At 54.5% G+C, this 13,920-nt stretch overlaps 1 protein-coding gene across 1 annotated transcript in view; it reads left to right on the forward strand.

Annotated features, from left to right (window-relative positions):
* EFNA1 (ephrin-A1) overlaps positions 1-13,531 on the forward strand; it is a 14,705-nt gene extending 1,174 nt beyond the window's left edge. The window contains exons 2-5 of the mRNA XM_015419122.1: positions 7,858-8,153; positions 9,262-9,327; positions 11,855-11,905; positions 12,287-13,531. Coding sequence (XP_015274608.1) covers positions 7,858-8,153; positions 9,262-9,327; positions 11,855-11,905; positions 12,287-12,402 — 529 coding nt within the window. The 3' untranslated portion in view covers positions 12,403-13,531. The remainder of the gene's footprint in view (positions 1-7,857; positions 8,154-9,261; positions 9,328-11,854; positions 11,906-12,286) is intronic.
* The last annotated feature ends 389 nt before the right edge of the window (positions 13,532-13,920 follow it).

A 13,920-nucleotide genomic window follows, 5' to 3' on the forward strand; every position in this document is an offset into this window, starting at 1 on the left:
CACCCCCCAGCCCTTGGCGAACAGATGGGCACCTGGAGGAGCCCGCGGTGGTGCCCGTTCGGGCCAGAGAAACAGGGCTTCTCTTTTTCCGAGGGGCCGGGGGTGTTTTGGAAGGAGGGGGGCTGCTGTCAACGCACCTCCTGGGACCAGTGTCCCCTCTAAGCTGAGTTAGTGTGAGCTAGCTCACAGTTTTTTAGCCTCCGGCTCACAGATTTTTGTCTCCACTCAGGAAGGAGGGCTCCAGAGCAAACTAATTTATGCAGTAACCAAATCGCTCGCTCACCACTTTAATGCCAGGAGCTCACAAAGTAGGATTTTTGGCTCACGAGACTCCACAGCTTAGAGGGAGCATTGCCTGGGACCCTCCGGGGCTCCCCTTCCCGAAGAGCGAGAGAGCCGGGGAGCTGGCCCTTTAATCCTGGCGCCTCCGCGCCTCTCTCGCCGCATTTGTCGGCTTTTCCTCTGCCTCCCCGCCCTCCTCCCCCCTTTCCCATGCCCGTGCAGTGCCATCCCGGTGGTGTTTGGCTGCGCCCTGGCACTGGGGGCGGGGGGGGGAAGAGAAGGGCTTCTCTGGTTGGTTGTCTCGGGCGGGGGGGGGGTGCCCCTGCCTTTATCTCCCCGTGCCCGCGGAGGCCGGGCTGCAGGCTGGAATGTGTAAACATTCACCCAGTAGGCCTTGCCTTGGCACCCGGCCACCCCTGGGCTACGTGACCAGGGCATGAATCAGGCAGGAGGCTTTTGCTGGGAAATCGGGGGGGGGTGTGTGTGTGTGCCAACAGAGAGACCCCGCTTCGCCTCTTCCTCCCTGCTCTGTTAGGTGGGCATAGCCTGTGGGGGCACGGTGCCCTGGCAGGAGAGGGGGGGCAGGTTTCGCAGGCTTGCTCTCGATGACTCGGGAATCCAGTTTTTGCACCCTCTTGGATTGGGACAGGGTGGCGTTGTGAGTGGTGTAACATGGCGCTTGGCATAGGAGCAAAGGGGGAGGGAAGAGACAGATCCCTGCCCCCAAGGAGAATGCAGTTGACGCTGTGCACAGGAGAGAGAGAGAGAGGCTGAAACGAAATCCGTGGGGGATCCGTTGTCGTTCTGGGAGATTTCCAGGTCCCACCTGGAGATTGGCAACCCTGTCCCCAGGGAGGAGGGGGTTAACAGTGGCCTATGGGAGGCAGTGAGGGCCATTGAATCCAGGCTGCAAGGTTTGGGGTGGTCTCAACCAACGCTCCCTCTAAGCTGTAGAGTCTTGTGAGCAAACATTCTGTTTTGTGAGCTACTGGCATTAAAGTTGTGAGTCAGCGATTTGGCTCCTGGGTAAATTACTTTGCTCTGGAGCCCTCCTTCCTGATCCAAGACAAAAATCTGTGAGCTGGAGGCTAAAAAACTGTGAGCTAGCTCACACTGACTCAGCTTAGAGGGGACACTGGTCTCAAAAAAAAAACACCCCAACCCCATTTCAGGGCCCAAGCCCACCTGGGCACTACCCTTCTTGCCGATTTTTGGGAAGCGGGGGTGCCCTTCTGCAATCAGCTGCCGAGCAGACTGAAATCCAACAGGTGCGTTCTGCAGGCTGAAGAAGCCTCGCCTGTTGGACGTCTTCCTGTGCGGCGCCTTTTAAGGGGCAGGAAAGCCAACCAGCCAACCTAGAGCTAGCCGGGCCAGACAACAGGCAGGCAAGTGGTTCCCGGGGACTGGAGAGTTAATCTCCAGGCAAGAGGATTGTTTTCAAGCTGAAAAGCAAGGTGTGTGTGTCGGGAGGGGGAGGGCCGGGCCCTTTGTTCATTCAGTTGTCTCAGAAGCGCAGCCAGCTGTGTCCTGTTGTGGAAACCCCAAGGCCGGGGACTCTGGCGTGCCCTCTTCCAGGTGGCGTCCCTCCCCCCCACCGCTGCTTCCCAGGCTTGTGTTGGGCCCATCCCCCTGGCGTTTGGTCTGCTCTGCTCTCCTCTTGGGCGGGCTGAATGTGGCCTCTCACTTCTGGGGCGGGGAGGTTCCCCGGGCTCCGGTCGGGGTGGAAACGCCTGCCCAGGACTGCTGATGTAGAGGTCCTTCTGGGGATCCTGGAAGCACAGGGACTGTGGCCCTCTTGGTGTGTGAGCATGAGCCCGCGAACGGCCGATGCGCGCGCATCGGTTTGTAAGAAAAGGGCCCCTGCACGTTCGCTTGACAAATGGAATTGGAGATCAGGACCTGGAGAGATGTGGGGTTTAAATCCCACATTTCGGCTGCATGTGTCTTGGATGTCGCATCAGAATCCCTCAACCTGTATTTAATGGGAAATTGCTGTACCTGGATTGTACCTATGTTCAGTGTAACTTGGGAATGGGGCTACACTGCAGCTGTGTAATGGGGAGGGAGGCAGTGTCGCCTAGTGGTTAGAGTCTTCCAACAGGGTCTGGGAGGCCTGGATTCAAATCCCCACTCTGCTGTGAAACTCACTGAGTCATGTTGGACCAGTCAGCCTAACATACCTCACAGGGTTGTTGTGAGATAAAGGGGGGGGGAAGATAACCACGTACCACCACCCTGAGCCACTTTGGTGTAGTGGTTAGGAGTATGGACTCTAATCTAGGAGAACCGGGTTTGATTCCCCACTCCTCCACATGCAGCTGCTGGTGTGACCTTGGGTCACTCACAAGTTCTCTCAGAGCTGTTCTCTCCAGAGAGCTCTCTCAGCCCCCCTACCTTAGATGGTGTCTGTTGTGGGGAGGGGAAGGAAAAGGAGATTGTAAGCCTCTCTGAGACTCCTTTGGGTAGTGAAGGGCAGGGTATAAATCCAATCTCTTCTTCTGAGAGAGAGGCTGGATAAAATATGATAGACAAGTAGAAAGGTGCTCTGCATATGCCCAGAAACACTCACCTTCATATGTTTCAGGCTCCGCTCTAGCATGGTACGGAGAGCCAACGCCGGGTTTATGCCGCAGGAACCCTTGGCACTGGCTAAATCCTGGGGAAGATTTCGAGATCATTTGAGTGGGAGCCGGCAGAAACCTCGGCTGGGATGGGGTAGACTGTGGCGGGGTGGGAGGGGAAAACCCGACAGCGGTTCCTTCCTAGACATCCCCTCCCCCTCCCCCTTGGACTGCCAACCTCCCTGTTTGTCAACTTTACTCTTCTGGGCAGTACTAAATTGGCACGTTGGCGCTGCCAAGGGGGTGTGAGAAGTTCAGCAACGGCCCAGGAGCCAGGGGGTCGATTTTGGCAAGGCCAAGCTGGAAAGTGGAGGGGGGAGAGAGAGAGAGAGGTGTCTGTGGCCCGCCGGCTCTCCTTTTTCCCAGGGTCATTTTCCCCTTTGGCCGTGGGCCTCTTCCTTCCTGGCAGGGCCGGGCGAGCTGCAAGAGGAAGGCGCCTGGCCACGGAGGACAGGAAACTTTCTTTTTTTTTCCCCCTGGACAGACATGTTGTTGAGGGTTTTTTGGGAAAATAAGTGTTCGGCCCAGGGGGAAGGTGCTTCGAGCGGGAAGCAGCGTCCGACCACGCTTCCCCCTCCTAGCGTGCTCCAGGCCGACCCTGACATCATTGCAGGATTGGGGGGGGGCGCGTGTGGCTTTCCCCCCCTGGGCAGGCAGCGGTTGCCGTGGTCAGCCAGAGTTCAAGCAGCAGAAGTGTGGGCCAGATGTGGCAGTATTGGCCCAGAGAAGCAAGAACAGCTGTGCAGCCATGGGTGGGTAGCTTACATCTGCCAAGCTGGCCGCCCCGATCGGTTGGTTCCTTTGCAACGAAAGGCCTGGGCGGAAGGGGGTTGGATAAACCTACAGAGCAGAGGTCCGTCAGTGGCTGTTAGGTATAGAGGGAACACTGGCTGGGGACAGTGATGCTCTGTGTTCTTGGTGCTGGGGGGGGCACAGTGGGAGGGGCTTCTGGAGTTCTGGCCCTGCTGGTGGACCCCCTGATGGCACCTGGGTTTTGGCCACTGTGCGACACGGACTGGAGGGGCCATTGGCCTGATCCAAGATGGCGTCTCTTATGTTTTTATATGGAACAGAGGTCCATCAGTGGCTATTAGCCACAAGGAATTTCTGGGGCAGTGATGCTCTCTATTCTTGGTGTTTGGGGGGGCCACAGTGGGAGGGCTTCTGGAGTTCTGGCCCCGCTGGTGGACCTCCTGGTGGCACCTGGGTTTTGGCCACTGTGTGACACAGAACATTGGACTGGATGGGCCACATTGGCCTGATCCAACATGGCTTCTCTTATGTTCTCATGTCTGGGGCAGCAGTGATGCTCTATCTTCCTGGTGCTTGGGGGGGCAACGGTGGGGGGGGGAGGCTTCTGCAGTTCTGAACCTGCCGGTGGACCTCCTGGTGGCACCTGGGTTTTGCCCACTGTTTGAGTGTTGGACTGGATGGGCCACTGGCCTGATCCAACATGGCTTCTCTTCTGTTCTTATGGCATTGCCAGAGCCTCTGACAAGTGGGGTCTCTCTGTCTTCAAAGTGTACGTACAGGCAGAACCTCAAAATCCCCTTTGTTAGCACCTTGTCTCCGTAACAGCCTGTGTGGTGTAGTGGTTACAGTATCGGAAAAGGGAGTCCTAGATTCGAATCCCTGCTCTGCCTTGGAAGTTGGGTGATATTGGCCCAGTCGTATATACTCTCAACCAGGCCCTACCACACAGGGTTGTTGTGCGGATAACGTGGAGGCAAGGAGAATGATGAACAGGAGGTTGGTGGGTGACGTTGGGCCAGTCACGCGTGCTCTCAGCCTAACCTAGAAGAAGAGAAGAACCACTACACCAAACTGAAGAGAAGAGATTGGATTTATACCCCGCCCTTCACTACCCAAAGGAGTCTCAGAGCAGCTTACAAACTCCTTCCCCTCCCCACAACAGACACTCTGTGAGGTAAAAGAAAAAGAAGAGGAGATTGGATTTCTACCCCGCCCTTCACTACCCAAAGGAGTCTCAGAGCAGCTTACAAACTCCTTCCCCTCCCCACAACAGACACTCTGTGAGGTAAAAGAAAAAGAAGAGGAGATTGGATTTCTACCCCGCCCTTCACTACCCAAAGGAGTCTCAGAGCAGCTTACAAACTCCTTCCCCTCCCCACAACAGACACCCTGTGAGGTCGGTGGGGCTGAGAGAGCTCTGACAGCAACTGCTCTTTTTCAAGGACAGCTGTGCCAGAGCTTGTGACTGACCCAAGGTCATCCAGCAGCTGCAAGTGGAAGAGTGGGGAATCAAACCGGGTTCTCCCAGATTAGAGTCCGCACACTTGACCACTACAGCAACCTGGCTACCTCACAGGGTGGTTGTGAGGGTAACATGGAGGCGAGAACTATGTAAGCCGCTTTGGGTTCCCGTTGGGGAAGAAGCTGGGGTGTAAATAAAGTCAATAACGCTTTTGATAGGTCCTTGATTTCACGAGAACCATTTTTGAATCCCCCCCTCCCCCCAAAAGATAGGTGTCTTTGAGGGCCTCTGTCTCAAAACAAACTTTGGCTTCAGGCTCCGACAGATTGTATCGCTTTTAAAGTCAGCCAGGGGTTTAAAGATTCCTTTTTAAAGATCCCCGTCTGAGGGAGGCCTTTGAAGACTGGGTCAGGAGCCCCGTGGGGGTGCCCAGGGGCGAGGGGGGGGAGACAGGCCAGTGGTATCTCTGCTCCTGAGTCTGCGAAAAGGTTTCTTTCTTTTCTTCCTGTCTTCGCCTCCTGCCAGAGAGCTGTCACCCTCCCCCCGACTGCCAAACCGGTTTGGGGAGTGCTCCGGCGCGGCGCTCCATTCCCAGGCCTTCCCACAATTCCAAGGGCCCCGGGTGGAGCCGTTTCCCAGATGGCGCGGCTAATCCTTAATAACCACCCTCTCCCAGTGTGGGGAATGTCAGCAGAAACTTCCCTGCCCTGCTCCGGAGCTTGGGAAGTGGCTACCCCAAAGGGGTGTTTTTGGAGCGCCGGCTCTGCTACCGGCTCTGCTACCGGGGCAGAAAATCTGGGTCTATCTAAGCCAGGTGGGAACAGAAACTCGAATCCGTTCGACTGGCAGGGAATGCAGGGCGCTCCTGAGTTGAGTTACACCCTTCCTAAACCCGCTGACTTCAGTGGGCCGAGGAGGGTGCCGCTTTGGATCGGCTCCCACGGTTAATCAACTGGAGCGCGTGTCTGGGGGGCTGCTGTTTGGAGCTGGCAAGAGAAGCGGCTGATCGATGGGGGCCCGGAGTCACAACAAGCCTTAAAAAGTTTAAATCCCGCCCTGCCCCCGATATTTTGACTGGCGATTAAGCCAATTTCACAGAGAGGTTTTATTTAATTTGTGTTTGTTTGCTTATATCCTGCCTCGCACCCCAAAGAGGTTTATATCCTTCTCCTCTCCTGTTTTATCCTCACGACAGCCCTGTGAGGTAGGTTAGGCTGAGAGGACGTAACTGGCCCTGGGTCACTCACCCCACGAGCTTCCGGGGCCCAAGTGGGGATTTGAACCTGGTTCTTCCAGATACTGGTCCGACACTATTAACCTCCACACCGTGCTGGCTCTCCAGTGCTCTTAGCCTTGACTGCTAAGTGGAACCTGCAGGTTTGGTGTAGTGGTTAGGAGTGCAGGCTCTAGTCTGGGAGAACCGGGTTTGATTCCCCAGTCCTCCACATGCAGCTGCTGGTGTGACCTTGGGCCAGTCACAAGTTCTCTCATGAGCAGTTCTCGAGAGAGCTCTCTCAGCCCCACCTCCCTCACAGGGTGTCTGTTGTGGGGAGGGGAAGGAGATTGTAAGCTGCTCTGGGACTCCTTCGGGTAGGGAAGGACAGGGTATAAATCCAATCTCTTCTCTCTTCTTCTTGGAGGCAGTGTATCTCCAAAGGCAGTTGCATGGGGGGCAATTATGGGGATGGGTTATTGCTTTTGTGCACTGCTTTGGGGCTTCTCAGCGGGATCTGGTGGGCCGCGATGGGGCTCAAGATGCTGATTCAGCTGAGGCCTAGTGTTTTCCTATAATGCAAAAGTAAAGAGAAGGTATTCATAATGGCCTTTCTTTCTAGCATGGAAGGATGCCTTCTTTAGCTAAAGCGCTAACGTGCTGGTGGTGACAGAAAGGACCATCAAGTCGCAACAGACTTACGGCGACCCCGTAGGGTTTCCAAGGCAAGAGACGTTCAGAGGGGGTCTGTCGTTGCCTGCCTCTGCGTCACGACCCTGGTCTTCCTTGGTGGTCTCAAGTGTTCCCTCTAAGCTGCGTCAGTGTGAGCCAGCTCACAGGTTTTTAGCCTCCGGCTCACGCATTTTTGCCTTTGCTCGGGAAGGAGGGCTCCAGAGCAAACTGGTTTTTTACAGCAGCCCAATCGCTCGCTCACCACTTTAATGCCAGTCGCTCACAAGGTAGGATATTTGCTCACAGGACTCCACGACGTAGAGGGAGCATTGGTCTCCCATCCAAATACTGACCAGGGCTGACCCTGCTTAGCTTCTGAGCTCTATCAGGATCAAACTAGTCAAACTAGTCAGGGCAGAGCACTAGTGTAAAAAGTTAAAGGTCCCCTTGCTCGAAAGCCAGTTGAGTCCGACTCTAGGGATGTGGTGCTCATCTCCGTTTCCAAGCCGAAGAGCCAGCGCTGTCCGAAGACGTTTCTGTGGTCATGTGGCCGGCATGACTGAACACCAAGGCGCACGGAACGCTGTTACCTTCCCACTGAAGTGGTACCTATTTATCTACTTGCAATGTCTTGCTTTCGAACTGCTAGGTTGCCAGGAGCGTAGCTAGCTGCTAAAGAACCGAGAAGACCTGGGTTCGAATCAGCCATTTGACCTCATCAGTGTCCTGGGAATAAATATATAAACAAGCGACTGACCTTACAGGATTGTCGTGAGGATTTGCAACCGGACAAGGAAGCGGTTTGATGGGCGGTTATTAGCGCTAATGATGACAATCCCTTCCTTCCGTTGCAGGTTTCTGTGGGATGACTACACCGTACAGGTACACCTGAACGATTACCTGGATATCATCTGCCCACATTATGAGGACAGCAGCGCCCCCCTGCACTCCATGGAGCGCTACACTTTGTACCTGGTGGAGCAGGAGGAGTACGAAACGTGCAAGCCGCGCTCCAAGGACCAGATCCGCTGGGAGTGCGACCGGCCGGACGCCCTGCACGGGCCAGAACGGTTCTCCGAGAAATTCCAGCGGTTCACCCCCTTCACCCTGGGCAAAGAGTTTCGGGAAGGTCATGAGTACTATTACATCTGTAAGTATCCCTGGAACGGAAGCTGCTGTTTTGTTCCTTGTTGTCAATATATTGTCTCGATGAGAGGGGGATGAACCCATTTTACAGACGTGGGAAACTGAGGCCGAGAGCAGCTGGCCACAGGTAGAGGTTGGATTGGAACCCAGCTCAGCCCTCTGGCCTTCTAATATTGATGCGAATGGTGCATTTTGGTACGATAACAAGCTGAGTTTAATGGCACTCGGAGAGCAGTTGGATTCTGAGAGAGGGAATTTTGAAGGAAGGGACATCGATACAGAATCATTTTTGTGTGGATTGATCCAGATTGGCTGCTGGAAATCCATGCTCTGCTATGGTTAAAATCTTTGCACCCTGTGTTAACATAGCGGGGAAAAGATTCCGAACTTTAAAGCTGCCGATCCATGAACGTAACCGAATGACAAAAAAAAATGGTTTTGGATTCATTACGTTCCGCTCCAGGTTATTTAGGATAGACAAATGCAGTCCTGAATAAATAGTCCTTATGCCTGGGATTTGGGATCAGGAACCGTCTACTTCGAACTTGCTGACAGTCCTTACCTCAAAGCTCTGCTGGGACTTCCCAATCGGGGTTTAGTGTGTTGCGGCCATAAAGGGTAACTCTGTGCATGTCCAGAGTGCCTATTTCCCTCTCAACCTGTTTCACCTGCCTTGACGCTCTTGCCAAGAGCACAAGATTTGACCCAAGTAGACCTGCCTCCTGTTTTCCGCAGTGGCCACCAAATGCCTCTAGAGGCTGACAAGCAGGCCAAGAACGTTGACCACCTTCCCCCTGTCCTTGCTATTGGCAGATATACTGCCTCTGCACACAGAGGTTCTGTTTATCCATCCTGGCTAGTAGCCATGTATAAGATGTATCCCCCCACAGTTTTATTCAACTTTTTGTAGAATCTCTAGCAGCCAATCAGAAGCCCTGCTAGGCAGAATCTCTAGCGCCCAATCAGAAGCCCTGCTAGGCAAAACCCTTGGTGGGAACCGGGAAAGGTGTCATGGGCACCGTGTTGGAGACCCCTGCCCTATTTGGAACAGCGGCCATTCCTCCATTCACTCTAACCAACCTGGTGGGTTTTTTTCCCCGTTTCCCTCCTAGCAAAGCCAATCCATCGCCACGGAGAGACCTGCCTGAAGCTGAAGGTGGTGGTGGCCGGGAAAAACAGTAAGTACCCTAGCTGCCGACCCCACCCACCCACTTTCTGCGACTCCTGGCTTTAAAGACCAGGAAGGGGGGCGGGGCTCCTTTAAGGGCCACTCAGGTTAGTACCTTTGCAGTGGGCAGGGAAAAGCCGTTCTGTTTGTGGGGAAGGGGGGAAGGTTCAGTCGAGTTCGTCCATAGAAAAGCTCTCCATTTCTATGGAACTTAAACCGGAGGAGATCTAAAGATCTAAACATCTCACTCTCTGCCCCTGCCTCCCCCGATCGTGCCTCTGTATCTGAGTTAGTGTGAGCTAGCTCACAGCTTTTTAGCCTCCAGCTCACACAGTTTTGTCTTGGCTCAGGAAGGAGGGCTCCAGAGCAAACTAATCTATGCAGTTGACAAAATTGCTCACTCGCAGCTTTAATGCCAGTAGCTCGCAAAGTGGAATTTTTGCCCGCAAGACTCCACAGCTTAGAGGGAGCACTGCCCCCCCCCCCCGATGTTACTCATTCCTGGCGCTGTGAAGAGAGTTCAGATCCTGTCTGCCGAACCAGAGCCCTGAAATTTGGTATATACAAAGGCCAAAAATTGTCTAAATTACTACCAAGAAGCGAGAACTTATCACGTTTGCATTTCTTTCCCAAATGGGAGATTCAGTGTGTCCCCCCCCCCATGGTGAAGGAAGCCCCCATGAGCATAGACCCTTCTCTGTGCCTACGTCTGAGTCGGCCCAGTTCCCGCTGGCCTTTTTGTAACAAAATCAGTGCAGTTTCCTTGCCCTAGTCTGTGCTTCCAGTCTCCAAGTGGATTGGCTGGCTCTCTGGGGTCTCAGGTGGAGGTCTTTTACATCACCTGGTCCTTTGCAGTGGACGTGGCAGGGGGTTTGGACCTGGGACCTTCAGTATGCCAAGTGGGTGCTCTGCCCCTGAGCCACAGCCCTACTAAGCTGAGTTTGAAGGCAGTCTCACTGCTAGATGAGTCTTGGGGGGGCGGAATAGAGGAAGAAGAGGAAGAGATTGGATTTATACGCCGCCCTTCACTACCCAAAGGAGTCTCAGAGTGGCTTACAAACTCCTTTCCCTTCCCCTCCCCACAACAGACACCCTGTGAGGTAGGTGGGGCTGAGAGAGCTCTTGACAGAAACTGCTCTTTTTCAAGGACAGCTCTTATCAGAACTATGGCTTGCCCAAGGTCATCCAGCCAGCTGCAAGTGGAGGAGTGGGGAATCCAACCCGGTTCTCCCAGATTAGAGTCCTCGCACTTAACCACTACACCAAACTGGTGTAATTGCACATCTCTCCCGCAACATATCTGCAGGACCATCTCCTCTGCTATATCCCTGGAAGAGCATTACGCTCTGCAGATAACAACTTAATGGTGATTCCCTAAGCCCCAAAGAGATCCAGCTGTCCCTGAGCAGGGCAGGGCCTTTTTGGTCCTGGCCCCGACTTGGGGGAACTCTCTGCCTAGTATGGTCAGAGCCGTGCAGGACCTCATGCAGCTCCGCAGGGCCTGCAAAGCAGAGGTGTCCCGTCAGGCTTTTGATTAGGGACAGTGACAGCTTTCCAACATGGCAGCCAATGTTCCCTCTAAGCTGTGGAGTCTTGTGAGCAAAATTTCTACTTTGTGAGCTGCTGGCATTAAAGTTGTGAGCGAATGATTCGGCTACTGCATAAATTAGCTTGCTCTGGAGCCATGCTCCCTGAGCTAAGGCAAAAATCTGTGAGCTGAAGGCTAAAATTCTGTGAGCTAGCTCACACTAACTCAGCTTAGAGGGAACACTGGCTGGCACCCCCCCCATCCCTCCCCCCCCAAAAAACCCCCTTCAATTGCATAGTCGCTACTGACACCATCTTGAATTTGAATTTGTTTTGAATTAGTTCAGTGCTACCGATTTTATGATGTCTGATGTTTTTATATTGTATCTAAGGCTTAATGCCATATTGTAAGCCACCCACAGCCTGGCGCAAGTTGGGATGGGGCGATCAATAAGTCGAATAAATAATAGCATGGGTGGGGCTCAACCTTTCCGTATGGCAAAGGTGCTTCTGGACCATCCAGGAAGCTGAAATTTGGCAGGCGCATGGTCTGAGACACACCAGAGGGAAGGAAAGGGCACCTTGGACAGTCGGGACGCTGTCCCTAACCAGAAAGGGCATCCGTCATCCTTCTTGTGGTTAGACTGAATTTGGGCGAGGAGACGTTTCACACAGGCCCTTGCCGTGGCAACTAAAACAGCGTAGTCTTCGTTTACTAGTCGCAATAACGCTTGACCTGGTCTGCGTGCGTACTTTTGGCAGTCCTCCCAACAGCCCTGCGAGGTAGGCCAAGAGTGTCGTTCCCCATGCCAAAAAGGGGCCGGGAATCCGCACAGCAAGCTTGTGGGAGACATCTAAATGCGGGGGTTAAAGATACGAAAGTGAAAATGGGAGGGGGGGTGCACTGAGGGCTTTTATTTATTTATTTATTTATTTTTGCGACTTATACCCCGCCCTACCCAACGGCTTTGCGGGTCTGGCCTTCACCGTGTGTCTCCATTCACTTCTAGCTTGGATGCCACCCGGCCGCGCTCCTACCCAGAAGGGGAGACTTCTGTCAGGTAGGTCCCTGCGGTGATCATGAGTTTGGGGGAAAGCCATGGGGAAGGGGGCTGGTGCGGTCGGGAAGAGGAAATTGTGGGTTGTATTGCGTGCTGATTGTATCCTTCCTGCCGCAAATGCCTCGGAAGAGTCTCCCCCATAATGATTAGCCCAGCGTTCCCTCTAAGCCGAGTTAGTGTGAGCAAGCTCACAGTTTCTTTAGCCTCCGGCTCACACATTTTTGTCTTCGCTCAGGAAGGATGGCTCCGGAGCAGATTAATTTATGCGCCAGCTAGATCGCACGCTCACAACTTTAATGCCAGTCGCTCACAAAAGCACACTTTTTTGCTCACAAGACTCCACATCCTTACCGTTATCCCCTTTCTTTTTCTCTCCCGCAGATGACCCCGACGCCCCGATGTTGCGGAGCGTGGGCCACAACTCCGCCCCCCGGTCCGGCAGTCCCTTCACCTTCCTCGGCCTCCTGGTTCCGCTACTTCTGCGGTACGGTCTCTGACGCCCCTCGCCCCAGCCGAGCCATGAGGACTGAGGGTGATCCCGGTTTTCGCGGGTCCGGCACGTGGCCGCAGTTCCTCCGCGAGAAGCTGCGGGCCAGTCAGTAGTGGAGGGTTGAGCACCGGGATCAAATGGAGGGCAGCTGTGGACGCCCGAGGGAGGAGGCAGGGCGGGGAGTGGCAACAATACTGTGGCCGTGGAATCGAGACGTCGAGCACTTTGGAAAGTTAAGCTGCGAACAATGCGGGCCGGGCGGATGGACAACCAGGTGTGGACTACCTAGGGGAATTGGGTACTAGTCTCCTCCGTGGTGAGGAACGGGGCACGAGGGATGGGCCCCTTCAGACTCGGCTTCCCCTGCCCCGAAGGACACTTCACTGAGTATCCCGCAGGCGGGGACACTCGGAGTGATACGCGTGTGCTGTGGGACGCGCCATGCTGTTGGAATCTGTGGACTCGGAGATGGCGCTAGGCCCACCGTGATACTGAATCTACCTGCTGCCCGTCGTGAACTCTGTACAGGGCGGATAATTTATAAGACAATAAACAGGCTGGGCCTGAATTTCGGAGGAGCTCCTCTCTTACACCTTCCTGATGAACCCTTCTTCTCCCCGCTTACGATGCAAACAAACATTGTCCTGTACCCCAAAAGAGCAAAGCGGAACCCTGCTAGTGTCACATGTGAGAAAACCCTATTGGATCGGACTACGGGGCCTCCCCTGTGATTGGTTCCCAGCATCTTGTATTTCGGGATAAACTGGCTCTGCGGACGGAGGTTCCGTTTCGGCGAATAACTTCTTTAATCATTTAGAAACTGCACAAAATCCAGATCGGAAGCCCCCCAGTTTTGTGGCCCACCCTCTCTGTTCCGATCTAGTTTCAATGCCGGGGCGTGCGACTTCCTGTCTCGCCCTGCCACTTCTCACAGGATTTTAAAAGTTTGGGGAAGGTTGAGGAAGACGGCGAGAGGCGATGGACCGCGAGGACATTCCGCGACGTTTCGTAACGGGGACAGTGGACGAACTAATGGCGAAACAAACTTCTTTTTTTTGAGGAGAGAGGGTAGGAGCGGAGGGCAGCATCTCTATGTAAATCTCGTCCTACTACTGAAATTTTTATACAGAATAAATGACTCCAAAACTTAACGACGCTGTGTTAACCATCTGTGGCTTGCAGGCGTTTCTGTGGTATCTGGTAGCGGGTCCAGTTTTCCTGAGGCTCGGGGGTGGAGCCAGAGGTCATTTGGGGGGGGATCGCAGTTCCCCCAGGTGAGGTACGGGGGGCGTGGCACATGACGAAGCCCCGCCCCCTGCTTCCGGCCGCCCCGCTTCCGGCCAGTTGCTTCCTCCCTGCCTCTCCCCACCCCTGCCTGCCTGGGGCCAGGGAGGGCCTTCGCGGGGCTTCCTTGCACTCCCGCCGGCCGGGACCGTTGGGGGCGGGGTGTGTGGCCTTATGACACACTTCCGGTGATGTCAGGGGGTGTGGCATATGCTAATGAGTTATGCTAATGAGTTCCCCT

Source organism: Gekko japonicus, unplaced genomic scaffold (genome assembly GCF_001447785.1).
Source record: "Gekko japonicus isolate JY-2015 unplaced genomic scaffold, Gekko_japonicus_V1.1 scaffold25, whole genome shotgun sequence".
NCBI classification, from domain to species: domain Eukaryota; kingdom Metazoa; phylum Chordata; class Lepidosauria; order Squamata; family Gekkonidae; genus Gekko; species Gekko japonicus.